Raw genomic sequence first — 24,424 nt, 5'->3', positions numbered from 1 at the left:
AAAAAGCTTTTTTCAAGAATTTTATTTTAAAAAGCTATTATCTGAAACGAACTTACCCTAATTAGTTTCTAAATGATGGTAGTTTTATTTATGTATTCAAGAAATTCAGCATGTCAGTAGTCCTGAAACTGAAGTGTTCCATTTGAACTAAAATAGACAGTCGCTAAAAAGTTGCTTACGGGAAAAAAGTCGCAAGGGTAATTAAAACACAATATAGTGCTCTCATCTACAGCTGCTGTACTTCCACCGCGCTCAAAAAATTATTTCAACAAAATTTTTATATTCATTTACCGAGATTATTCGGAAGACATATTTACATAGGGGCGATGCTGAGCTTTACGCCACTTGCTATATCTCACAATTGTAGTATCGCAAGCTAGCCGACAGAAAATAAAACAGAAGCCAATCAGTCGATTTTTAAAAAAGTCAAAAACTTTACCAACAAATTTGAGGAAATTATGTCCAGAAACACAATCGCAAACACTAAATAGGCATTCAAAGAATTATCGAGCGGCAAGTAAGCAGACAACTTGAGTACACGAACATTTGAACCTAAACCAAAAATGATGTTATGAAAAACTTTGAGCTGTAATTCACCCCTCAGTATACACAAAAATATAATACCTAATTTTCTTCCAAACAATGCAATGTTAGGTGCTAAGCAGAAACCATTTAAGCCGAATAAACTTTTTCATGACTCGAAAACAAAAAAAATGGAAAAAAAAGAGCTATCACAATTGGGGAAACTTACAAATTACATAAGTCCAAATGCATTTAAATTTTCGTTTCAATCACAGGAGAATTTAGCACGGTGCCATTAAGACACTTTTTAACGGAAATTTTTTCCAACTTGGCAAAAAGAAACAATATTGACCAGACTCAAACTCAAGAACCTTTGCCGTCCCACGCAGAGACGTTACCGATAAGTACAGAATCTAGAACAACACGATGAGTTCGAAGTTAGTATAAATCAAGATATCAAACGATTTAGAGTTTCTTTCAGACAATGTTCCGATTTGATAACGCTAGCAAATCGCAAGTGCAATAAATAAGTGAGGGTGATTTTATAACTAAATCCATAATGTCTCCGCTTTCATGAACAATTGTTCGCAAAATCCAATGAATAGAAAAGTCAATCTGAGGACTTAAATGTTCCTAACTCGCACTAGGTTTGCAACATCAGTTGTAAATTAAGAAATTATACAATACCAGAATTCAGTTGAAAACTTATTTACATGATATATCTATAACATACAGATTTTGTACAATGCTATTATAACTTATTTACAACAAAAACAAAACATGCAAAGTTCCTGAAACCATTGTGAAGTTTGGTGGTATCAATAATTTAAGTCGATGTACTGCGACAAACGTCGGCTTTAGTAATTCTCTATCTCTAGCGGTACATGTCATGATGTGATGAATGATCATTTGATTCGGGGGCCAATATGAACAGAGAATACTGGCTGCAACCGATTCAATCCCTCTCGTACCTGAAAGACCAAAAAATAAATAAAAGAACTGTATTCCAGGAGGGATACATTATACATTCAAATATTTATGCAAAAGCGGTTGAATATTTATAACTTAAAAAACGGCTGAGCTGATTCGTCTCGGCCACCTATGTCATTGAACAGTTTGTTTTGGTGTATTAAAGACAAGGAAGACAATTTGAAAAACGGAATTTTCACTCATTTGCAAAGCTAAATTAGAAAAGATAAATTATTATACAGGCCATGTCTCTAAATTGCATGTCGCCTATGTTTCTGCTTATCTTTTTTTATAATGGAGAGAGACTCATCTTTCTAGGGTACTTACTTGGATAGCTTCTGCCGCAGCTCTTTTATCTCCGAGTTCTTCGTATCTAGCATCCTCTTCAAGTTTTTGTAGGCTCCTGTCTGAGTGAATTTTCGTTCCAGTTCCTAAAGTTGTAGACAGTTCCAAATCAAAAAAGTCAACTTTGAACTACAATCTGCTCGTATTTAGAAATTAATTTTTCTCGAACTTAGAGACCAAAGCACGTTGTCATTGTGCATTGACTAATTGTTTCGTGGTGAACAGATTCGGCATGAAAACCATAAATCTTTCCCAAAACTCTGTGACTTGACTTTGAGGCAATTATTTTAAAAAGTATCATATCGTATTCCATTCGCACGAAGTTGAAGGCTCGTACAAATAATTCTATCTTAGCGCTCTGAACTAGAAGTATTAAGAAAAGGTTCGGCTGTTGCTACCTTCTCGTTTTTCTCCAGCATCTCTCTCGCTTCTAGCAGTTTGTGCTTCGCCGAAATCATCTCGCTCTCCATGTAAGCAGACTTCCCGTCATCTCCCTTCGGACCCTGGAAAAAGAGAGACACCATGGAATAAAACGGACATGCTTCATAATACATACTTGACTGTTTATCCAATCCAAAGCAACAATCAAATCCACCAGCGTTTTGAAATACTGATGATGCAAAACCTATGGGTAGGTATCGAAACCAGTAGCTAGCGCAGAAGTTTTTTGAGGAGTGAAAAATTGATTTGATGCAAAGAACAAATCCAGTGCTTACCTGTTTCAACTTCAATTCAGCCATCTCTGCTTCAATTTGAGCCATCTCTTCGCTTGACAATCCCTGAAAATAATATAATCGTCCTTAACAACAGCACCCACTTTGTTCAAAATAAAACTTAGACGTCAGTTTGATTCAAATTGCTTTGCTATTCAAGCAAGTAACCTTATCAATACAGAATGAACTTTTCGAACACATTCAAGTTCCGAGTAACATTTTGAAAGATCATTTCATCTCAAAAAATTCAACAGGGGGAACATCAAGCTCGAGTGACTGAAAGAATACAGGAAAACAGCCTTATTTAAAAGTTCCATTTCACCAGGCTGATGATCCGTGATTACATTTTAAATTCATATGCAGTTTAAAGACTCCTCACCGATTTCCGCTTCATAGCATCAAGACGTTTCTGAGCGTCCTCTAATTCTTGCAAGACATGCTTCTTATCTCCAGAGGAAGAGAGTGCCTGAAATTATCCCATTAATGTCAAAATACTAATCAAAACAAAAACTCTCATATTGACTTAAATAAACTGAAATTACTCACGGCACTTTCAATTGTTTTGAGTTTGGAGAGAAGAAAGTCATTCTGTTCTTGTAACTCAGCTATTTTCTAAACACGCCAGGTCTGAGTAGATATCCGAAATCTTAAACTTAAAAAACAGTCATAGCACTGGAAAAATGCACTTCCAGATTTTACATGCGAAATTATTGCCAACAAGAGTGACAACATCACTCTGTATTTGGTATTTGTCTCAATCAAGCCTTGACAGCATTCTAACAACGTATTAATTTCTACCGAACCTAACAAGATTTCGGTTCATTTTAAAGGATCTAAAAATATTGTTTGTATCGAGCTAGCTGGCGTACCATGTGCAATAAGGCTGCTGGACCTGCATTGACGGAAGAGTCTAGTGGATCCAGCTTCTTGTTTTCCAGAGATCCATCCTGAAAGGCGCAGTTCCATCATAACTAGACTTATATTCTGACGAGATAAGCATAAGAAAAATAATACGGTTGTTTTACTCACTGCAAAGAAGCTACTCTCGAGTTCTTTCATTTTCTCGATCAGGTCTCTAAAACAAAGATGTTTTCAACTAATTGAAGCGTTTCAGAATTGACAAAAAAACTCAAAAATTATCGGATATTTATCCCAGGGATGAGTCATAAATTTACTTCCGTTTCTTTTCTGTAACTTCGCTATATTTCTGCTCCATGTATGTGAAATTTCTTTAAAAAAACTAGCACAACATCGCTAATTAAGCTACCTAAATTCCACTGTTATCTTTTAAATGCCCTGGTGCTTACGAGTTCTCTAGTTGTGAAATGTCAGCATTCAGTTTCAAGTGCCACTTCTCCGACTGGCCGAACAACTGTCTCAGAAGGAGCAAGTTGGTGTGCATAGCGAATGCCAGGTCACCCTCCACGTCCATTTTGATCTGATCCTCCAATGAGGACAGAATCTGCATCACTGGAAAAAGAAAAAACAAGAGAGCAATCAATTGGACACGTGGTTAACAATTCAGTCTATAGGATTAACACATCATTTCAATTTCAAATTTATAAGAACACTCAATTGTTCTGACCACCGCCACCCTCGGACCCCGCAAAAATTTAGCAAGAACCCTCGAGTACGGCATTATTTAAGTCCTTTCAATCGTGATATTCAAAAAAATCAATAAGCTGTCTCTGTAATTAAAAACACTGATAATAACAAATTCGATTTCAAGAAGGAAACAGTAATTTCGAGCGGTGTCTTCACTGATCTGCATTTTTACTGGTTTTCAGAAGGACATGAACACAGAGGCGCCGCGGACCTTAATACCACTTACGATACAATACAACAAGCAGTGCAAACCAGCGGATAAAAAATGAGCTTCATCTATAAAAATTTCACACATGTCTCGAATTACAGAAAAATTGCTCATATTTGAAGAAGGTTCATGCTTTGAAAAGTAAGTGTACAATAGTAAGTGTACAATACAAGCTTTCTCAAAAATAATATTAAATTTCTATACATATCGAAAAAAACAGGGTCTGGCCGGGACTCAAAGCCCCGACAGTGGGATCCCAAGGCACGCGCTTTACCAATACATCTAAGTGGAATAGGGCATAAAAGTTATTGAGGTTCAATAACAAAGCAAGGTCAATATTTTTCTCTAATTTACTTTTAAATTGAATCCGCTACTGCTATTCAAGAAAGTTGCAGTAAATTTCACAAACAGTGGGAAAAAAATTAATAAAAATATCACCTTAAAGATCTAATTTCAAAAATCTTTGATGACTGAAAATTTTTGATGAAACTAATCCAATTCAAGACACAAACAAACACAGATCAGTAGATGATTTTTAAATTCCGCTCGAAATCCTAAACAAGGGTCTGGTCATGATCACAGGGCAGCCAAGAATGAACAACTTGAACATTTTTCGATTTTCGATATTCGCAGAAAAAATTAAATCACTCTGAAGATTTGCATTTCAAAAATCTTTTAGAATTGACACTTACTTCAGAAAACTAACAAAATTAGAGAGAAAACGCGGTCACAAGGTAACATTTTTTATTTGCCTTGAAACTTCGTTCAATAAAATTCGATTTTCAAAACTTAAAATTTCATTTTTTCGCCATTTGGATTTTTATTGTTGGAGAGTGCAAGTTTACTTTCTTTTCACAAAAGTTGAATTTAATTCCTAAAAAAATGACAAAAAATGACACTGACACTTCTGAATTGACGGCGAACCTACCTTCATCTTGAGTGAAGGTGGACTCCTGCATTACATGTGAAGTCTTGACGTCATCAAAGCAGGTGTTAATCGATTTGACCACTTCTTTCCTCTTGAAGCGAGAGAAGCGCATGTAGCCTACTACTTGTGTCGTATGATGTTCATTTAGTCCCAGAGCTTTTTCCTGTGAACACGTTTTGGTAGTCCAAGTGTTTAGGTTTACGAAACAATTGATTATCATAGGTGTAAGATACTTACCATTTTGAGGTACAAAGTTTTCTTAATGCAAGCAACTATCTGAAAAAATTATATCTTCAATTTTTTCATCTCACGTAACTTTTGCGAATAGTATAATTGCTCTCAACTATTTACATGAAAACTGAGAAAAAAAATTAATCATTGAATTAAATGCGAAGCTTCGAATAAATTAAATTAATCTTAAATAGCTATTTCCTGAAATATTGGTTAGTTAAATCATTAATTCATACTGTTTAGATCAGTTCTTGCACTGATAAAACCCATTGTTACAGTTAGTTTCACGCCACTAAGTTAGCCTTTGATGACCACCAAGCGCAATTCATGCGTGGATTCAAACTTGCACGGCCACTCTAAAGCTCAATACACGATGCTGTCCGCTCTCCGTAACAATTTTTCAGTCACCATTTCAAGTACTATTCATCAACACCAGTTGCTTCTGCAAAAGACATTGCCACTCTTTCAGCGTATTTCTTCCTATCATCGTCTGTCATACCGGCTGCTTTGGCCTTGAGCTGTTTTAGTTTGCTCAGAAGGTCGTCCATTCCTGTATCGACGCTTCCAGATGCCGAGGCAGAGGCGCCCGAAGAGGCTTTGGGAGGTTCGTCTTTTTTGAAGACAGATGCCATTTGACCAGCGCATGAGTTAACAAGCGCGTCAACTTCACTAAAGCGAAAATCAGTAATTGCACACAAAATTTTGATACAGCTTACTGAAATGGCAAATATAATAAACGGGGGATTATAAATGAAATCGCTTTTCCGCTGCTTGTCAATTAAACATTCCATTTTTAGCATAGGGCGATTTTAAGTTGCTGGATTTTCTATAACAAGTAGGCATTTTATTGTGCCTGCAACAAAAAACTTATCAGACAAAAAATTTCAGGAAGAACTGGCGTTGAAAAGCCACAAATATTTCATATCTAGGAACAGGGGGATTTGACCCCCTGCCGACCCAAAGGGTCCCCCCTTTGCTACTTTTTGAGAAATCCATTTTTGGCTGAGCGATCCTAAAATTTTTCTAAAGGCGCCAATATATACTAACTTTGAGGGGGAGCGCGCGCCAAAAAATTTTCGAAAAACGGCTTTTTTTACCTGTTTTTTCAAAAATTTACCTGCGGCGCAGAAAGTTTGACCAAAACAGTCTTTTTAGTGCTTTAGGAGAGCTAGGAAAATCAATTTGGTCGACCTAAAAAAAAGTCGACAAAATTTTTGAAATTTTTTTGAAAATCCCTCCTCGAGAAAAATTCTAGATCCGCCCCTGTCTAGGAAAATGAAATGCGTTGAGCAGTCATATTTTGAAGCCTAGATGTAAACTTCCTGAGAACCTTGACAGCACCCCACGATAGTGTTGTTGAGAATTTCAAACAGCATATATCGGAAACTAAGATGATTTGAGCAGTCAAACTTGAGGAAACAATTGCAACCTTCGAGAGTGACCTGAGATCATCCCATTATAGGGTTGAGAAATAAAGATTGTCGAGCTTTTTTTAAGTCAAGTTTCTTGAAAAAATTAGAAAAAAAATTAAAACATCGTCTCGGAAACTAAAATGATTTCAACAGCGCACTCGTATGAAAAATTTTCAATTTCTGAGACTACCCGGGCAGTACCCAGCTAGAGGCTTGTGAAATTCCAATTTTGTAAAACTTTTATATCTGTTTTGAAAACTTTTGAACAAATCACAAAAAAACGTGATATCTCGAAAAATAAAAGCATTTGAGCAGTAAAATTTGGAGGTAGGATTCGCAACCCCTGAGATTACCCTGAAAGCCCCAAACTAGCGGGTTGGGAGTTAGAAACTTTTTGAATTCTTTTAAACAATAAATTTTCTGAATGTTTACAAAACAAATCAATCAGACGTCATATCTTGAAAGCTAAAGAAGTTTGAGCAGTCAAAGTCGGAGGAAATATACGCAACCCCTGAGAGTACACTAACAGCACCCAAATACAGGCATCAGAAAAACAAATTTTTTGGTTTTTAATTTTGAAAAAATTTGAAAAGTCCTAAAAATGTGTCGTATCTCGTAAGCTAAACTGATTTGGGAAATCATAATTGGAGTCCAAATTTACAAAACCCTGAAGGAACCCTAACAGCATCCCACTGTTGAATTCTAATTTTAAACTTGGTGAAAAAAACACTGAATTCAAACTGGAAAATCGAAAAAATTTCTTAATCGTTGCAATATACGATATAGCTTAAACGTGAAAAAATTCTTCGTTAAACATGCAAAAAATAAGTTGAAAAACCTTAAACATGGCGAGATAGTGAAGCCCGTATTTAAATACATACTATATGGTATAATGTAGATAGATAGATAGATAATAGATTATCCAAAAAGTCACATTGTTTGAGCCTCATGTTTGGAGTGAAAGTTATGGCCGTTTATCAGATCTCTACATTTCACCCTCCTCCAGCTAACCACTACAATCCCACTATTCGCTGTCATAACCTTGGGTGCAAATAGTGATCGTTCTAATAGCCCACTATAGTGTATCCATTTTCGATCAGTTATTTGAATATCGGAGCTCTAAAAAGCTGCTTTCTCTATTCATTTCATAAATCGTAGTGATTACTGAACCCCAAATAGACCTGGTCGACATGCCGAAAAATTAATTCAAGCATGCAAGGTACCGTAAGTCTCTCTACGCAAAAAAATAGGTAATTTGTGTAATTGTGCAATAGAATTTAAATAAAACTAGTGGAGCGACTGCTTGTTTGAAATGTACTCATCACCTATAATTAGTAGCAAAAAGTTGGAACAAACAGAAAAAAAAAATTAAGAGCAACCAATTTTGAGCAACTTTTGGTGACCTTGAGACATTTTTCTTTCTGAAAATTTAGCTTTTGCATGCAAAAGTTTTCTAAAACAGGTCATTTGCTCTTTTTAATTAATTTTGTCTGTTTCAACTTTTTGCAACTCTTTATATCACTTCCCATGTAAATTGTGTTCTAACAAACCTGTCAGCTTTTGGCTTATCCCCTGCTCCTTTTTCATCTGCTTTCCCAGCCTCTTTCTCTTCCTCTTCGCCCTCTGCCGTCTTCTTTCCAGGGGGAGTCCACTTCTTCCTCTTCATTCCTGTCCAGGGGTTTGCGAGGAGCGCATTGAGAACCCGAGTAGATCCATACTCTTCGGCCGATTCGTATCGCGTCGACTCTTCATTCTCTGCTTCACCCCCTGCAACATGCTTACTCGCAGGCGACAGTTCAATCAACTCAAATGTATACTCACTGCAAAACTGTGAAATGTTTTCATACGATTCAACTGCGTCGTCAAAGTTTTCACACACTGCAAGGCAAACATCCGGTTTTTTAGTCTTTAGTTGATCAGCATATGCGAACAAGGCGCCCAGCGATGACTCATTTTTAGGGTCAAATAACACTACAAGAGCTTCGGTCAACTCTTGACTTCCCGGAATCGTTTGAAAGCTACCCATTTTGATGTTCAGAGAGGCCGTGTAGTATTTGCAATCAACGTTCCATGTTGGGTTCGCGAGACCTGTTTCGGCACTACATTCAATTTTTGTGACATCAGTTACCAGTTTGGCAACCTCGCCTTTTGATTGGCCGATGAAAAGAATAGTTGGAACTCGTCTAGACATTGCAAATTTTTCACAAATCTGAAAAACAAAATATTCGAAATAAAATTAATTTTTCCGAAATTAAAACGTTACAGCTAAAATGACTGAACTTCGAAATGAAAAAAGATGCTTATTTACAGACAATTTACAGAGCAGTATTGAGTAAACCAATTAACACTAATAGTTTCAGCAGCACAGACTAAAATAAAACATCAACCAAGCGGTGGCACTTCATAAACATGGATAGCTTTATCATCAGAGACAGACACAATTTTATTGCCTTGTGGGTTAAATTTCACACCCCAAACTTGATCGCCATGCTCCACGAAAGTTGCTTCCGATTTCCTGGACGCCGAGTTCCAAACCATTACTGAACGATCCGACGAGCCCGAAACGAGTCGAGTATTGTCGGCTGACCAATCAACGGATAGTACCCAACTTTGATGTCCCGAAAGAGTGGCTACCGGTGTTGTCGGAGCCGAAACGTCGATTATCTTTATCGTATTGTCGTCGCAAGCTGTAGCTAGCAGCTGGTTATCGGGCGAGAAACAGATTCCTCGAATTGGCATCGTATGTGCTTCTAATGTGACAACAGTTTTCCCTGTTTCGACGTCGAACACGTTCACATATCCGTTCATAGTACCAGTTGCAACGTATTTCGTTTTGGTCGAGACTGCTAGACTGAGGTTGAATTTACCAGAAGTAGTGAGGCTGGTAGTCTTCCGCCCCGATTCGCACTCAAAGATATTCACTTGGTTATTGTGACTGCCCGTGATGAGAAATTTGCTGTCAGTTGTGAATTTAACTGACCAAGCATCAATTGCGCCGGCGTCAATGTCCTGAAACACTTTAGTTGTAGCTTTGCTGATAAAACGATAGTAAAAACGTATTACATAATTTAAAAATGGCAAGATAAAAAAATCGTTCAGCAACTTCTTGATCGAGGGAAAGATAAATATTGAGATTCCAGATTGTAAGGCTGTCGCAGTAATTAAGCACTGTTTTGATTTGAAATAGTTGCATTATGTTTTTGTACGTGGAACAAGTAACAACTGATTGAATGCGCAATAGTCAGACAGTATAGCATGTCTAGGGTTCGGTTTACTCGCAAGACTGCCGAATTTTATCCCCCATTCCCGTTCGACATGAACAAACATTATGCCTAAGACACAGAAAACTAATATTTATATAACTTTATAGCACGTGGAGACATTTTAACTTACTGTGACTAACTAGCAAAACTAAGCTCAAGCTAATTTGCTGATAAATAATACCTATCGAAACGTAGATTGGCTCACATTGGAACATTTTTTAGGAAACATTTTTCTAATTGTTTCGGCCATTCTGGCAACCCAAGCGGTGACAACTAGTTAAACAAGTGCAAATATCAAGTAAAAATCGATTAACTACTAACAAAAAGCTCCAAATTTATGACTCATTCATTGTGCTTTGAACAAAATGCTTTAAAAGTTAAAAGAAAATCAGAAATGTTGAGGTTCTAAGCCGGCGACCAGTTCTTTTCGATCACAGAAAATCACTTTAAAAATTATGCTGGGTGGGGGGGGGGGGGGGGGGTATCATGGGAAATGATTCCGCGGCCACTAGGTATAGAAGGTAGAACTTTTGAGAATGAACAAACTTAGAGAAGTTCGGAGCAAAAAGGACCCAAATAATGACCTTGAGTTGTTTGCCTGACTCCAGGTCCCACAGTTTGATGTGTGAGTCCAGGGAGCTGCTGGCGGCCATGGTGCCTGTCTCGTCAATGTCCACCGAGATCACCCCCAACTGGTGTCCCTCCAATTTGAACCTCTCGTCCAGTTTCTCCCCCATCCAGTACCACACCTGCAACGAAACAATCACAACACATCACTCAATCGACAGATGCAGCCAATATAAGAAGAAAAAAAATTCTATGATGATTTGCAAGTTTTCGTGCTGGAGTGAAATTACTGGAGTAATTACAACAGACAGAACCAGTTGAACATAGCCAAAAGAGCACACCTTGACTGTATCATCAACACCCCCAGTGACTATGACGTCAGTGGCCACTGACTGTTTTGAGGAGGGGGGCTGTCTCTTCCAGGCCACAGACCAGATACTGTCACTGTGTGCATTTGGCTTCTTCAACAGGGTGCTGTACTGACCCCCCACTGGAGCAGGACCTCCAGGCAGACCCGCTAGATTCATCGGTAGGGGAAATGTAACTTCTGCACTCCACAAATTAGTCAATCACCTTTCTACCAAATCTGAAAAAAAAACTAGCTGAATTTCCAGCGCGTGATTTGGGATAAAGAGAAACTAAAATTAGATAAACTATGTTTTCTAAGATAAACTATGTTTTCATTGCTCGAATAAAAGCCTCCCATTATCACTTCGAGAGGTCGTACCAAAAACAATCACATGTCAAAAAAACTACCAAAAATGGGAAAACTTGAACAAAATGGAGAAAAATTCAAAAAGGCAAAGCTTTCAATCACTAGCGACTCAAAAAAAATAACAATCATCACATACCGAAAAATAATCCCAAAATGTAGGCTATTTGAAAATTAGCAGCCTAATTGGAAAGTACAGGAAATTGTTTGTACTGATGGGTTTGTAGATGATCAATTGAAGGCTATCAGGCCTGACAAAACATTGTCCTTTCCTATTTTCGAGAACAAGACAGCTCGTATCAGGTGGAAGCCCTGAAGGTTCCGACTGCCCTTTAAAGTAATATCAGTAGTTTTTGAATAAATTTCCAAGAAAAATTTTATAAATTTCTTCTAACAATTATTCCCTACACGCAAGGCAAATCCGAATTGATGTACTTCAATAAAGTAGTAAAGCGTTATTTCGACCGATAAGCTTGCCTCAAATCAATTTTGAATGATTTCTAGGATGGATTATTTTGACACTTTCGCAACGCGTTCATATAAAAAATAGTGCACAAGGCGCATTCATTAAACAACAGATGCACCATTAAATCCCCATAACTTTGCAAAAAATGATGACAACTGAAAAAAATTTCTGGCATTAACTTCCTTCAGACTGTATATAAAATTTCGTTAAATGGCTATTTAAAAAGCCGAAATTTGACTGGAAAAAAATCACCCTGAACATATATTCCGTCACTTTTTTCAAGAGTCCAATAATGAACCAGGCGCATTATGCACGCATCAATTACGAGAACAAAAACGCAAAATTCCTTTTTTCAGATATCAAATAAACATCGCGCCGAAAAATCAATGACAACTTTCAACACTACGCATAGGCAGGCAGCTTTTAATTTCCATTGATGATTTTGAGCCGGAAACAAACAGTGAAAATGAAAATCGATGCCTAAAGCATGCAGTGAAGTTTAACTGCTTGCACTCACATCACGCGCAAGTCTGAGCTGAAGCATGTGTTTTGGAAAGATACGTGCACTCAGGAAACAACAATCCAAATTAGCGCGAAAACAGAAAAAAAATCCTTAAGCATAGCCAACAGATGGTCGTTAAAAGTTATTCAAGCGATCAAATCGAAAAAAAAATTCTGGAAAATCAAGTATTAAGAAAAACATCTACGACCTTCGAGCTCTTTGAATTCCAAGAATCTTTCGTGATGACACTTTTCCTTGAAATTAGCACTTTTACAGAAAAATTAATCAATAGTTAATCAATAATACAGAACATTTTCAATGAGTTTTCTGTAATCAATAATACAGTGCTGATTTAAATTATCCGGACAAAACAAACAAAACTTGAATTTTCAAACGCGTTTTTCTCAAATTGGGTTAAGATTAGACAAAAAGTGAAGAGAACAAATGTTGCTTAGAATTTTATCAAAATTAATATGGTGCAATTTTTTCTCCAAAATTCTCAACCAAAATTTTAATCCAAAAATGGGTCATTTTGACTTTTTTCAATTAATCAAGAATTACACTGAAACTACTTTGTTAATTGATGATAAAATTTTATCACAAGTAGCCTCCTACATAGCCCAACAAAGTTTAAGAAGGGTTAAATCTCCAAAAGTTTGCGCAAATTGTTTAAAATTTGTTTTTAAACAGAGATTCTGGGTTTTATATAGTAAAAATCACATTTATTGACTATCAAGTAATAACTTTTTCTCTTATACTGGTTTTTGGAGATTTAACCCTTCTTAAACTTTGTTGGGCTATGTAGGAGGCTTCTTGTGATAAAACTTTCTCATCAATTAACAAAGTAGTTTCAGTGTAATTCTTGATTAATTGAAAAAAGTCAAAATTACCCATTTTTGGGGTAAAATTTTGGTTGAGAATTTTGGAGAAAAAATTGCACCATATTAATTTTGATAAAATTCTAAGCAACTTTTGTTCTCTTCACTTTTTGTCTAATCTTAACCCAATTTGAGAAAAACGCGTTTGAAAATTCAAGTTTTGTTTGTTTTGTCCGGATAATTTAAATCAGCACTGTACCACTGACAAGCCTAAATTTTCAAATCACTTCTGAAAGTAGACGGCCAGCTAAATTTTTGGCGCTATATCTTTTTGTTACTCTTTCTGATAATGTATTATATAGAAAACGTTTTTAAAAATGCATATCATTAAATATAAGTAATTTAAAAAAAAACATTCAAGTTGACTAGGATCGACAAAAGGCTCGACACACCTACTCATCACCTTCTCTTAAAAACAAAAAAAAAACAATAATATTGATAAAAAAACAATATTTATATCAAAAATGGTAACAACCAGACCAGATTCAGTGAAAAAAACGGTCTTACTTTGGATTTAAAAATTGGGAACCATACTCAGTCTAAAATAGTCAAACGACTATCTTTTCTAAAGACTCATTTTATTCTGAATGAATGCAGATACAGACAGACCCCACCTTCGCACATCAGGACTTGGTCATATTTAATTCATAGTCATTGCTACTTATTGTATGACCTGGTAACCGCCCACAACATTCCCATACTGAGGTTTGGATAAATTCACACAGAGGCGAACCGGAGCTTCGCACCACTTGCGATACAACAAAAAATGTCACAGTAGCTAGCCCAAGAAAAACGCAAGCTGAGTCGGAAAAAAATGTTTTAAGATCAATTAAAAATTGATTTTTTTTCAACGGCGTGGAATGCTGGTGAAATTAAGGATAAATACTTGTCTGGAATGCGGGTGAAATTCAGGATAAATACTGAGAACCACAACTGCCAGTGCTTAATAAGCATTCAAAACAAAATTCATTCAGCCGATACTGAGCAGACAAAACTTGGGTAGACTACTGTTGAGCTGAGAAAAAAAATGAAACTTGAGCTATAAAACATTTTGAGCCAAACTCCCCTCCCCCACCTGCCCTTCTGTAAGCGGAAAAGAAATTTAAAAACTTTGGTGATTCCAACGACCAATTAACAGGCAATTAAACAGATACGCATCAGCCGAAACCATTTCAGCCGAAAAAAAAATCAAAATGAAAAAGCAAAAACAGAAAATTCAAAACAAGAATTGATTTACAGAAAGATCAGCCGAGCTTACTGATTCAACTGATTTCTTTAACTATTTTTTACCCGAAAAAAGTCAATTTCCAGTTTGATAACGCTTGGTAATCGCAAGCGTAATGAGCTATAAACCCTTTTTTCTGAGAGAATGCAGAAAACTCATGCCACAAACTATAGCAGACAAATATTAAAAATAAGGCTAAGAATATACGCTATAGGTAAAAATGAACCTGAAAACCGTCGATAACCTCACCTTGGAAAGTTAAGGTGACCAAAAAGATGAACTTCAAATTTTAAATAGATTTTTTTGAAACACTGATTTTCGAAGAAACTAGCGCGTGACACGCACTTGAAGTGGTTCCAACAAATTGCTTCGCGCAGAAGTGGAGCGCTCAAATCTTTAAAAATTAAAACCAAGGCTACCATAAAACATAGACTGGTGGACTCCAACAGCATTTTCAACTTAATATATTGAAAAATTTGGCTGCTTTTTTTTTTTAAAAAGGTCATATCTCCAAAAAAACTGGGTGTCAAATTTAGTATTTGAGATTTTTAAAATTGATCCCCAAAAGGGTCGTCAGCATACAACTGGACTTTCCATATCTATAAAAAAAAGTTCTGGTTTGAATCGCTTTTTGTTGAATCATTATTTTCTTAACAGATCAATAAGATTTGCTACCCCTGGAAGTACCCTGACAATTTCGAAATAAAATTTAATTATCTAACAACTTTTTTTTGAAAACTTCTGAAAAATTATTAACAAAACGAAGTAATTCCGGAACTTAAAAACTGGGGCAGCCGATTTTGGAGGTTAGATTTGCGTATCATGAAAGAACCCTGAGAGCAACCCATCACGGGTTGTGTGAAGTTTTTTGAAATGGAAGTTTTTTGAGGATATCACGAAGATAGTCTTAACATGCTAACGGAAAGCATTTTAGCGGTCAGACGTTGAAGCCAGAACCGCAGCCCATGGGAACACCCCACGACAGAGTGAAGGCAGTTGCGCTCTAACAGATATAAGGTGAGAGCTATTTATGACCTTGGAAGTTTAAATTCAATGGTTCGTTTGAACAAAATGACGTGCTTCAACAATCGTATGAATTATTTCAGTAAACGTTTCATAAGCTTCACAAAATGTACTAGTGACAAGGATAACAAGATCACTATTTGTAGTCCAGTCCTGCCTTGCAAAATCAAACTGGCGGCTTTAAAAACCTTCCAGTAGTTAACCTTTCAGCCTGTCATTGGAAAAACCATCGATGTGACATAAAATTTACTTGCATTCTAAATGTATATACCTAATATTACACATGTAACTAATTTCCCATAAAATTTAGAAGCTGCTAGGTTATTTTTAATTATTGGTTTGCGGAGCTGTTGGTGTTGCAAAAACTTGGGTTTTCAATTTATCAAATAACTCATTCTTCCATTCTGCAGAGTCTTTTTCATTGGTATCATCGTCTTTACTTTTAAGGTCTGCTTGCACATACTTTTGAGCGTCTGATAACAGTTCAAACAGTTTCTCGTCAACTTTTGGTTTGAGGACTTCTAAACAATTTGCTACAAATTTCCCGGGCAATGTAATGGGTGCTTTGAAAGTTTTCAAGAAAAGGTACAAGCAACAACTAAGCAGCAGATCGCTAAGTGTTGTAGCATTAGCAATGTCATTCTCGAACTTTTTCAGGCATTCTGAAAGATTAGCTTTCTCTTTTTTCTTATCTGCTTTACCAATGTAGACATCACAGTCTTCGCAGCTCTTCAGAAAACTCTCCGAAAACGACTCGAAACTTTCGAACTTTCTGCACAAGCCTGTCAAACTGTTTTTGTGAGCCTCATTTCTGATGTTGCTTATCAGTTTCAGCCTCTTCTCTGGAGTAAGATCAGTTGGATTGCTCAACGAACAATTGTATTCATCCAAAATTATATTAATTAGGGTACTTATTGCCGCACTACATTCGTTTTTGAGAACGTGCTGCTCAATTTGAGAATAATTAGCTGTTTCTTTAAACTCATTGAGAGCTTTTTCTAATATTGGTAGCCCTAGAGCAAACTCTTTCAAAGAATTTTGCATATCTGTCACCGAAACAGTTTTGACTTGGTTTCTCTCAAATTCAACTTTCAGTTTCTCTTCGTAAAGCTTTCGGAGCGGAACAAAAATCATTTCAGCCAGACTTGGGCAAAAAGAATCACATGGAATTTCGTCAGCAAATTTATCTCCGAGAAGATTTTCGATATCTGCCAACTTCAGAACCTCTCCTAAAAACTTATCTGACAATGATTTGCTTTCATGAACTTCCTGATCACTGTCGCTTTGATCATTATCATCATGTCTATCTCTGAATTTGTTTTTGACTGCCTTTTTAGTTTTGGCCTCTCGACCTCCCCTCCCACCAACGCTCATTGCTTTTCCTGTTGGACCTTTCTTCCCCATTGCCTTTTGTTTTCGTTCTTCTTTCTTAGAATTAGCAGCAGTATTTGCTGTTTCGGCCGCTGAGCTTAGAATTTTTTCGACCATCAAAAAGTTCTCCCGTACATCTTTTACAGCTTTTTCTTTAACTTTGCCGTGAAACAATTTTTCCAATCCCAATACGAACTTCTTAGAAACAACCACAGTGTCACAGAGAACGAAGAGCTCTTTGCTGATATCTGAGTTTCGTTCGACACATTTGTCATATATCTTCATTATGTTTTCGTTTGTAAGCAAAGATGGCATTACAGACCCCAAGTCCAGCCAAGAACTATCGCAAATACATTGCTCAAGAGCTGCGATGGGTTCTGATATCATCTGCTCCGTTACACAGCAATCGGGCAGGAAAATTAATTTCCTTTGGTAACTCTTTTCAATAAATCCTTTGGGATCAGCAATAGCTAGTTTAGCCAGTTGGTTAAAGGTCAAAATTCCCGTTGTTTCCAAATTTTTAGTCACCGAATCGATTTGATGTTGCTGAAAAATTTTAGGAATGAAAACGCTGTTGATATCTGATCCACGATCAAGACATCCATCGACGATTCCGTCTTTGATTAGATCGCAAACAATTGTTACCATCATCGGATCTGGTATTTTAATGATGCTTGATAGCGTTTTAAGGGATATAGGCTTGGTAGTGGCAACCAATGCCCCTCTTACTTTTCCCACTTGTGAAGCCTTATGCGTTTCTGTCATCAGGCTTAACTTGTCTTGAGTATAAAAGCCATGGATAAGAGATCCCAAGTACTTCGAAAGATGCTCATGTACAAATGCTACAGGAAGGTCATATTTTGAACATATTTCACCGAATGCTAAAACCCCACTTTCCTGTAATTTCAAATTAACTTCAATCGCCATAGATTCAATATACGACAATTGAATGATTTCACTATTGACCATGTATACGGTGCTACTATCTCTGATTAACTCCTTCACGACAGGTTCCACGTGCTCCACAGAGACGTTTAAAGTATCGCAAAGGTCAATTAACCCAATCCTGCCCTTCGCGAACTCAAGCTCTTGTTCCACTTCAATATAAAGCTGCTTGTGAGTCAGATATTCGCGCCCATCATGAGTAAAGATTAGGTGAACCATTTCTTTTTTAATCAGATAGGACACCAACTCAACGCAGTTACGATCGGACAATCGAACATCTCCTGATGATGATTGCACTTCCTGTAATTGGAGCGCAAGATCATATGCTTCTGCCCATGACATCTCGCTTCTGAAACCACCCTATCAAACTCTCAAAAAGGATATCTACACAGACCGAAATTAGAGCGTCGTAACACGCGCAAAATTTCCTGATCGCTATTGTGACACTGCCTAAGCCGAGATTTATACTGCTTGTGATTCTAAGAATGAATTAATATCTCATTTAGATTATTCACTCAATAAATAGAAGAAGAAAGAACACCTGAAATACTATACAGTAAAAAGCCGAGGCATCAGTATAGCAAAGTGTAAATAATAAAGTTGGTTAAAACTCATTAGTTACATCAAACAAAAACACAACATCAGAAAACAAGCAATAAACAAAACAAAAAAAGTTCGGTTACAGTTCAGAAATTGGTTGATTAAAATATATGAAGTTACGGATACTAAAAAAAACATCAGTTTTAGCCTAATTGTTGTGATAAACTTATTAAATAGTTTGAGATGGGTATGTGCTGGTGATCACCTGGCTGGACGTTGCACACTTCCTGACCTGCCCGAAGTGGACCACTGGTCTTCAGGTAGCGTGCCATCCACGATCTGGTCTGGACCCCGCACTGGATTTCTGGTCTCCTGGTGTGGAACCCGTAGCCCGATCTTGACTCTGGCTCTCCCCTTCTGCCTTCGTTATCTCTACGTCTGGGTGAGACCACTCCTACGTTAGGCATGCAATTGTTTGCCACTTTCTTCTCGACAGTGTTTCTGGTTTTAGCTTTCAACCGTGTGCAGAACGGTCACAGCCCTGTTGGATCTACACACATGCTGCTGCTGGCTCGCGAGAAACCTGATCCACAATCACGACAAGAACTGCGGTCACGCAAGTTTAAACTCAACTCAAAGTTGTCGTTTTATAACATTTCTATGCTCCTTCTTTTATGCGCAGGTGATATTGAAAGTAATCCTGGTCCGTCTGTCGACCCTACTCAGTTGTCCAGATTTGTTAACGCCGCGGAGATCTTAGTCGGGTCGTCTGTTGCCATCTCGGACCTAACCTCCGGTATCTATGATGCTTCTATCCTCAAAGTTGACAACGATCGCTTCTTTGCTCACTTTCGTGGTTGGAATAAAAGCTCTGACTCCTGGGTCAACCTTGATCAAATTTTCCGGCTCCCTGATGGTTATGTTCCGATAGGCCGGAATTCTCGCGGTCCTATTTGCCTTCTCGCGTCTCCTGTCTCCAGTCCTATCGCTGTCGCTTTAACGAGTTCTCCTTCTCGGGATGCTCCTGTTAGCTCTGGTCTCTCTCAAGCGATGTCAAGTATGACGATCTCGGCTGAGCTCGCCGAAAGCGCTGTGCCGGATCTTTCTGACGTCATGTCTTCCAGAGTTGACAGTGTCCGGTTCGTTCCGATTTCTCTTCGTAACGAGTGGTCTGAGGTTGTTGGTCACGCCCTTGACAACTGCGCCACCGCTCCGCACAATCTGAAAAACTGGACTCGGTTGCTCATGCTCCCCAAATGTATCTTGAAAGCCCCTCGCCGCGGAGGCAAGTCTCACGCCGCTAATATTTGCAGAGACATTCGCCAAAGAACCAAGTCCTGGAAGGAGGGCAATATTTCGGACCTCTGGTCTAACGCTACCAAAAGACCTAAAGAGCGAACGAAGAAAAACAGCAAACCTTCTCCGGACTTTAATGTCCGCAGAGCCAAAGAGCTAGCAGGCCTCGGTCAGTTCGGCAGAGCAGCTAAAGCCCTGTGTTCTGATGGCCTCGTGTCCAAAAGTGACAAGTCGCTTAAGGACCTTCGCAGTCTTCATCCTTCCGCTGACCCTCCTGTCTTTTCTGGCCGGGATGAATCCCCTCTTACCTACCAATTCGAATCTGAGTTCGTTCATAAGTCTCTCAAAAGTTTCCCGAGCGGCACTGCTGCCGGTCCTTCGCGCTGGTTTCCTGAGCACTTTGTTCACGCCGTTGAGTGCCCCACTCCTCAGACTGCTGCCAGAACGTTAGAGTCTCTCAACAGGGTTGTTAACATCATCGCTGCCGGGCAAGCCCCTTCTAGTCTCTCTCCGTGGCTGTGCAGTGCGAATCTCTTTGCCACCACTAAACCCAAGGGTGGTGTCCGGCCTATTGCGGTCGGCGAAGTGCTCCGAAGGCTCACTGCTAAATGCCTTGCTAAAGCCGCCAACGCTGAAGCTCGTGATTTCCTGTGTCCTCACCAGCTTGGAGTCGCTACCAGCGGTGGCTCGGAAGCCATCGTCCACGCTACTAAACTGACAGTCAAAAAGTGCTCGGAACATGGTCACCAAGGCGTCTTAACAGTGGATTTTGAGAACGCTTTCAACACGCTAGACCGCACCGAGATCCTCCTTCAAGTTCGCAACCGTCTTCCCGGTCTCTCCGCCTTTGTTGAGTTTACCTACGGTCACCACAGTCGTCTGCTGTTCGAGGATGTCATTCTCAACAGCGAGAAAGGAGTTCAACAGGGGGATCCGCTAGGGCCTCTCATTTTTGCGGTCACCCTGCACTCTCTTGTCGAATCTCTCAAGTCGGAAGTCCCCGGTCTCACCCTCAACTGCTGGTACCTTGATGATGGTATTTGTGCCGGCGACGAAGACTCCTTGCTCAAGGCTCTCTAATTCATCACTTCCAACGGCTTGCATCTCGGCCTCAAAGTCAAGCACAGTAAGTGTGAGTTGTGGGCCCCTGTGGAGTTCTCGTCCATCCCCGTTTCTATCCCGAGAGCAGCGTCTAATGGCTTCGAGCTTCTTGGCGCCCCCATTGGTGATACTGAGTTCTCAGTTAAAGTCCTGGACAAACGCATCTCGAAAGCCACCAAATGTCTTGAAAAGTTACCTCTTCTTGATGACCCCCAGCTCTCACTTGGCATCACTCGCACTTGCCTTGCTGCTCCCAAGCTGACGTACTCTCTTCGCACTCAGCCGCCCTCTCAGCCTGTCGCAGCTTCCCTGCAAGTTTATGATGAACTCCTCCGCGATGCTCTTTCTGTCATAGTTGGCTCACCTGTTCCTGATCTTGCCTGGTCCCAGTCTTCCCTGCCTATCAAAGATGGCGGACTTGGCGTCCGGCAAGCTCGCGACCAACACATCCCTGCCTTCCTAGGGTCTTCGTGTCAGTCAGCTCATTTGGTCTCGTTTCTTACCGAATGCGACATCACTGATACGCCGGAGTTCCTGCGTGCCTCTAACGACTTCCGTGAACAGTCTGGAAGCGTTAACACTCCCGGTTTTACTCAAGAAGCTTTCCAAGAGAAACTCGATAAGGCCACCTACAACGCTTTCTTCTCGTCTCTTCCCGATTCCCGCGAGCAAGCTCGTCTTCAGTCGCTCTCTCTGCCTTACGCCGGCGCTTGGCTTACCGCAGTCCCCATTAAAGGTCTTGGCCTGCACCTGCTTCCTGCTGAGTTCCAAGCTGCTGTCAGATACCGCCTTGGTCTTCCTGTGTTCGCGTCTGCTCGTAGGTGCCCCGCGTGTCCGTCTGGCATTCTGGACGTCCTCGGGGACCACGCTGTCGCTTGTGGGGGGAGTGGTGGCCGGATCTCCCGTCACGACAGACTACGCGACATTATTTTCAATGCTACCACGGCTGCCTCTTTAGCCCCCATCAAGGAGCAACGGAACCTCATCCCTGGAGAACGGTCCAAACCCGGCGATATTTTTGTCCCTACTTGGAGCGCTGGTCTCCCAGCTGCTTTCGACGTCACCGTGACATCCCCGCTGCAGTTATCTCTTCTCTCTCGTGCGGCGGAGACCCCCGGGGCGTCCCTGGAAGTTGCTGAGGACCGCAAATTTTTGAAACACGAGAAAAACTGCGAGGAACAAGGAATCAGTTTTTTCCCGTTAGCAGTCGAAACGCTCGGGGGTTGGTCCGCTTTAGCTATCAAAACCCTCAAGTCAGTTGGTATCCTCGCTGATGCCAGACGTTCTGGTTCACGTGACGCTCGTGTTGCCCCAGTTCGCTTTCTCCAGAGCCTCTCAGTGTGCCTCATGAGAGGAAACGCCACTATGATTGTCAGTCGGGCCATCTAGTCTAGTGCAGTTTATTACGTTTATGCCTTCCCAATTCTGGTGCTCCTTTGTTCCTTTGCTGTTAGTGCATTCCCCCTCTCTTTTCAATCCTCAATGGTTCATCCCACATTTGTTTGTTGTTTGTTTTGTATTCGGTGTTTGTTTTGTTTTGTATTCGGTGTTTGTTGTGTATTCGGTAATTATATAATTAAAGTTTTAAGAATTAAGAACGAGCTGGTATTTTAACTTTACAAACAATTTTATAGATAGTCCAAACATACAGCGGATATACAGAGTATGTACAGATTCTCTGTCAAACAATCTCTGGAAAATTAAACTAAATTAAAACATATAGAACTAGCAAAAACGGAAATCACGCCGCGTATTTGTATTTGTACATATTGGATTGTTTCTCAATTCACTCACGGAAAATTCTTTCAATTTTTTCTTGAATCCTGTTCTCGATTTTTCTAAATTGCGCAAAATTATGGGCAGTGAATTCCGTTTTTTAGAAGTCAAATGAAAAAATGATTTTTGTAGAGAAGCGGTTGCACAATGTTTGTCAAAAATAATTTGTTTCGTTCTTTTGTTGAGCCTATAATTGGCAGTCGGTAGTTTCAATGTATTTTGAAAGCCTTCTTTTTGTTTGTAAGATATTGGTATAAGTATGTGATACACTTTAACTCAATTCATTTCTCGATTCCAATGAACGATTTGCTAATGCGAAGAAGAGAAGAAGATTTAAATTTCGATATGAAAGATGTTTTTTTAACGCCCAGTTCAACTGTTTCTCTAAAGATAGCATCAAAGTAGCATTAATTTGTATTAAAAATATTGCTGAATAATCTAAATGAGATAAAACAAGACAATGAAGCAAGGCAACTAATGATAATGTCGGTAGTTGTTGTCCAATTGTATCTATAGTTTTAATTCCTTGTGCCATTTTTTGGAGAATTGTTTTGATTTGAGCATGAAAAGATAAACTTGAATCAAGAATAAGGCCTAAATATTTGCATTCTGATTTTTTGGCTACATAATGCCCATTAATTACTATTGTATCAGTATCTACATTTTTGCTATCGTTTTTTTGACAAAATGTTATAAATTCCGATTTAGATGCATTCAGATTCAATTGGTTCTCTGCAAAAAATTCCGTTAGATTATTGAGTGATTTTTGCAATCGATTCAAAACATCCTCAGAAATTATAGAAGAGGAAAAAACCATACAGTTGTCAGCATATTGAACAAAAGTACAACCTTCATATAATCGCTCTTGTATGACATTAACATATAAATTGAACAACAACGGACCAAGTACCGTTCCTTGTGGGACACCTCCATTGACGTTTACTCTTTGAATACGTTTGTTTAGGAAGCTAGCAATTAAAGCATTTTCTCCATTTGAAAAACCGGGAGGAAGCATTTTTTCAATTAAAACTTCATGCGAAATAGAATCAAAAGCCTTGGACAGATCTAATAAAGCTGCATGTACAATTTTTTTTGAATGTATTTGATTTCGAATACTTTCTGTCACATAAACAAGAGCATCTTGTGTTGAAATGTTTTTGCGAAATCCGAATTAAAATGGTGTCATTATTTGAAGTTTGTCAAGATGTTCTGATATTGGGGCATGTAAAAGATTTTCAAAAATTTTAGAAAAAGCACAAGTTATTGATATTGGCCGATAATTTTTTGCATCTCTTGGGTCATCTTTTTTAAACAAAGGGGTTATGTGTGCTTTTTTTAGTTCGATCGGGAAAATGTTCTCATCTAAGCAAGTATTTATGACAAAAGTTAAATGTGTAACTATAACTGATTGACAGTCAATGATTGCCCAAGCAGGTACGGTACAAGGTCCGAGAGGTTTTCTAACATTGATTTTTCGAACTATATCAAAGCATTGCTTCACTGTAATGTGTTGAAAATGGAAATGTTCAGATTCAGAGGCAGATGTGTTGTAAATCGGAGGCTTTTTAGCGCCGAAAAATTCGTCTAAGTTTGAAAAAATATAATTTAAATGATTGGCAATTTTTTTGTCTTGGGTTATCATTTCACTGAAGGAATTTCGTAGAACTGTAATCCGATTGTTGCTAGAACATGTACCTCTAACTTGGTTAATATATTTCCATTTTTGTTGGAACGTGCTGAGAAGTGAAAAACAATTTTTTGGATGATCGAGTTGTTTACTTCTAATCAATTGGCTCATTTGATTACGTAAAAACTGGTATTTCGGC

General features: G+C 38.7%; 4 protein-coding genes across 4 annotated transcripts in view; all 4 read right to left on the bottom strand.

Annotated features, from left to right (window-relative positions):
* Positions 1 to 1,213: 1,213 nt before the first annotated feature.
* LOC134845909 (leucine zipper transcription factor-like protein 1) lies at positions 1,214 to 5,562 on the bottom strand. The gene is made up of 11 exons (XM_063863037.1): positions 5,528 to 5,562; positions 5,291 to 5,453; positions 3,857 to 4,019; positions 3,579 to 3,624; positions 3,419 to 3,496; positions 3,096 to 3,161; positions 2,929 to 3,015; positions 2,553 to 2,615; positions 2,235 to 2,339; positions 1,819 to 1,922; positions 1,214 to 1,493 (listed from the first exon to the last, which is right to left on the bottom strand). The coding sequence occupies exons 1-11, from the start codon at positions 5,528 to 5,530 to the stop codon at positions 1,478 to 1,480; spliced, it is 894 nt and encodes a 297-aa protein (XP_063719107.1). The 5' UTR covers positions 5,531 to 5,562; the 3' UTR covers positions 1,214 to 1,477.
* A 92-nt stretch (positions 5,563 to 5,654) lies between these two features.
* LOC134846076 (alpha- and gamma-adaptin-binding protein p34-like) lies at positions 5,655 to 9,138 on the bottom strand. Its single transcript, XM_063863268.1, has 2 exons — positions 8,484 to 9,138; positions 5,655 to 6,190 (listed from the first exon to the last, which is right to left on the bottom strand). Exons 1-2 carry the CDS (start codon positions 9,122 to 9,124, stop codon positions 5,941 to 5,943), a joined length of 891 nt encoding a protein of 296 aa, XP_063719338.1. The 5' UTR covers positions 9,125 to 9,138; the 3' UTR covers positions 5,655 to 5,940.
* A 75-nt stretch (positions 9,139 to 9,213) lies between these two features.
* LOC134845710 (superkiller complex protein 8-like) overlaps positions 9,214 to 24,424 on the bottom strand; it is a 201,083-nt gene continuing 185,872 nt past the window's right edge. Inside the window, exons 2-4 of the mRNA XM_063862761.1 lie at positions 11,105 to 11,351; positions 10,781 to 10,945; positions 9,214 to 9,942 (exon numbers count right to left, since the gene is read on the bottom strand). Of these exons, the coding sequence (XP_063718831.1) occupies positions 9,316 to 9,942; positions 10,781 to 10,945; positions 11,105 to 11,290 (978 nt within the window). The 5' untranslated portion in view covers positions 11,291 to 11,351 and the 3' untranslated portion in view covers positions 9,214 to 9,315. The remainder of the gene's footprint in view (positions 9,943 to 10,780; positions 10,946 to 11,104; positions 11,352 to 24,424) is intronic.
* LOC134846487 (E3 UFM1-protein ligase 1-like) lies at positions 15,799 to 18,243 on the bottom strand. Its single transcript, XM_063863864.1, has one exon. The coding sequence runs from the start codon at positions 18,225 to 18,227 to the stop codon at positions 15,897 to 15,899; it is 2,331 nt and encodes a 776-aa protein (XP_063719934.1). The 5' UTR covers positions 18,228 to 18,243; the 3' UTR covers positions 15,799 to 15,896.

This window comes from Symsagittifera roscoffensis, chromosome 5 (genome assembly GCF_963678635.1).
Source record: "Symsagittifera roscoffensis chromosome 5, txSymRosc1.1, whole genome shotgun sequence".
Taxonomy (NCBI): Eukaryota; Metazoa; Xenacoelomorpha; order Acoela; family Convolutidae; genus Symsagittifera; species Symsagittifera roscoffensis.
Note: the sequence above shows the minus strand (reverse complement) of the source record. Positions and strands in the feature narration are given on the sequence as shown.